Below are 2,360 nucleotides of genomic sequence, written 5' to 3'. Positions count from 1 at the left end.
AACTTACTATTTCGGATAATGTGGAAAAGCACTGCATTTATAATGATTAGCAAGGCTACTCTTTCTTGGTCGCTAGCGAGAAAGCAACTTACATTGCGAATACCCACTGCAAATAAACGATTTGTGCGAATCTATACTTCCAAACCGCAAAAAAGTCAAGTAATTAGACAAAGATAAGATGTGAACCGGTATTATCTCTAAAGCGCCAAGAACATCTGATCCAACTCATGAACGCTATGTACTTCAGGATGAGGTTGTGGTAAATTTTTCTATTTACGAAAAGCGCCTGATACGTTCTCGTTGCACCAAACCAAATTAACCATTAATGAGTTAATTATTGCCGATTACTTTGTAATACTTGAATGTTCGCATACTGCTTAATTAAGTACTTGTGTAATAAATTACACCCATGATACGTACCACTGAGCAGCATTCCCAAATACTATTATCAGAACTTCAAACAAGCAGAATCAAACTTGGCTGGAGACAATAACGACAATCACCTGAAGGCTTTCATATTAAATGCTAGAAATAAAATAAAACAAAAGGAAATTTGTACGATCAGGCTCCCTTCATCAACATTTGGTGGCCCTTAAAAGGGCCGTTGTTTGTTCTAAATATTTAAATATTTTAAGACTTCTTTTCAGTCTTCTTGGGCAACAGAACAGCTTGAATGTTAGGAAGAACACCACCCTGTGCGATGGTCACTCCGGAAAGCAGTCTGTTCAATTCTTCATCATTACGGATTGCCAGTTGGAGGTGACGAGGAATAATCCTACTTTTCTTATTGTCACGTGCTGCATTACCTGCCAATTCGAGAACTTCAGCAGCCAAATATTCGAGGACAGCAGCCAGATATACTGGGGCACCAGCACCTACACGCTCAGCATAGTTCCCTTTACGTAAAAGACGATGGATACGGCCGACGGGAAACTGAAGTCCAGCACGGCTAGAACGAGTCTTGCTCTTCCCCTTAACCTTACCTCCTTTACCACGACCAGACATTGCTACTAGAAATAAAAACACAAATACAAGGCAAATAACGAAGATAGAAAGAGTGGTTACTGTGTCCTATATATATAACTAAGCCATGCGTGTGCTGGTGGGACAGGATAGCCAATAGGCATCGCCATTCGGTGTACAGATTCTGATTGGAGGAAATGAACTCCTAGTTCTCTTTGACGTCCGCGTTAGTTCCCTCCCCCAAATAATTTGTATAGTTAGAAAGCTAAGAAAATATTTGAAAAATAAAATACTTTTGATGGCGGTTTTTTTCATGAAATAGAATTTCGCTGTAACTAGCGAATAATCTAATTTCAGGATCCAAAATTGTAAAAGCTCAGTATTCTGAAATATGATGGTTCACATACCAATATTGAATACAAGGTTTGAAATTCCATTCCTGTAACAAAATTCCAGAGAGATTCACGTTCCTGCTGGTTTATCTTTATTTATTACGACTTTCACTTTTTTGTTTTGTACAATAGGAGCTGTTGCTCAACAGTATTACTAAAAAATAAAAAATAGCGTCTCATGGAGAAAAATTTACCAAACATAATTATTAATTGAGAAAAAAAGCTGTGAGAAATGTTCAGTTAATTTTAGTATCGGAAATAGTGGCAAAGCAGCAATTACACAGCATTTACAGACAACAAAACAAAACACAAAGAAGCTGATGTTTGGGCTTCATCAAGTAAACTGATAACCTCATTCTTCAGAAACAAAACTTTTGATGACAAAGTGAATCTTGGCCCAAAACTTGGTGTTGTCACTCAGTGCAACATAACCATTCATTTCGTTCAAATGACTGACCTTCAAAATTAAGAACAAAAACGGAAGTTATTATTCGAAATGTTTTCGGTCCATACTCTGTTACTTTAGTCAAAGATGATTTATCTAAAATAAATTATGTTACCATTTATTCAAACTGTTCTAATCGTGGTAATATAAAGTTGTGCTCAATTCTTGTAAGGTATTTTTTACCAAACCAATTTGTTAAAGTTAATGTTTTTTGTGTAAAGCAACTACCAGGTGGAAATTCTGACATAATACCATCAACGAATCGCTGGACAGATATGAAACTACTGAAAAATTAATTCTTTGTGGTAATTACAATACCAATTGTAATTTAGGTGATCCCAAAGAAAAATCAAAAACAACGTTTTCCATAAAATTCAAAAAACCTTCGGCAATAAGTTGATTTGTGTCAATTATGCCAGTCACATATGCAACCAACAACTGCATTAGTATTGGTGTAGGATGCCTCCCAGATGATACTGAAGTTGTATTAGTAAAAATTTATTCCTAATTTTACATCTACACAATTAGAATTGAAAAATTTACGGAAACATGTGATGATA

General features: G+C 35.8%; 1 protein-coding gene across 1 annotated transcript; it reads right to left on the bottom strand.

Annotated features, from left to right (window-relative positions):
- Nucleotides 1-630: 630 nt before the first annotated feature.
- LOC150078717 (histone H2A) lies at nucleotides 631-1,020 on the bottom strand. Its single transcript, XM_090383728.1, has one exon. The coding sequence runs from the start codon at nucleotides 1,003-1,005 to the stop codon at nucleotides 631-633; it is 375 nt and encodes a 124-aa protein (XP_090239854.1). The 5' UTR covers nucleotides 1,006-1,020.
- Nucleotides 1,021-2,360: the final 1,340 nt, after the last annotated feature.

The sequence above is a fragment of the Mastigoproctus giganteus genome, chromosome 10 (assembly GCF_048544385.1).
Source record: "Mastigoproctus giganteus isolate SK-2022 chromosome 10, ASM4854438v1, whole genome shotgun sequence".
Taxonomy (NCBI): domain Eukaryota; kingdom Metazoa; phylum Arthropoda; class Arachnida; order Uropygi; family Thelyphonidae; genus Mastigoproctus; species Mastigoproctus giganteus.
This window is presented reverse-complemented; position numbering and strand designations above follow the sequence as displayed.

Bases quoted from the DNA above. Each gene is read 5' to 3' on its own strand.
- LOC150078717 (XM_090383728.1), bottom strand. From the start codon at position 1,005: ATGTCTGGTCGTGGTAAAGGAGGTAAGGTTAAGGGGAAGAGCAAGACT.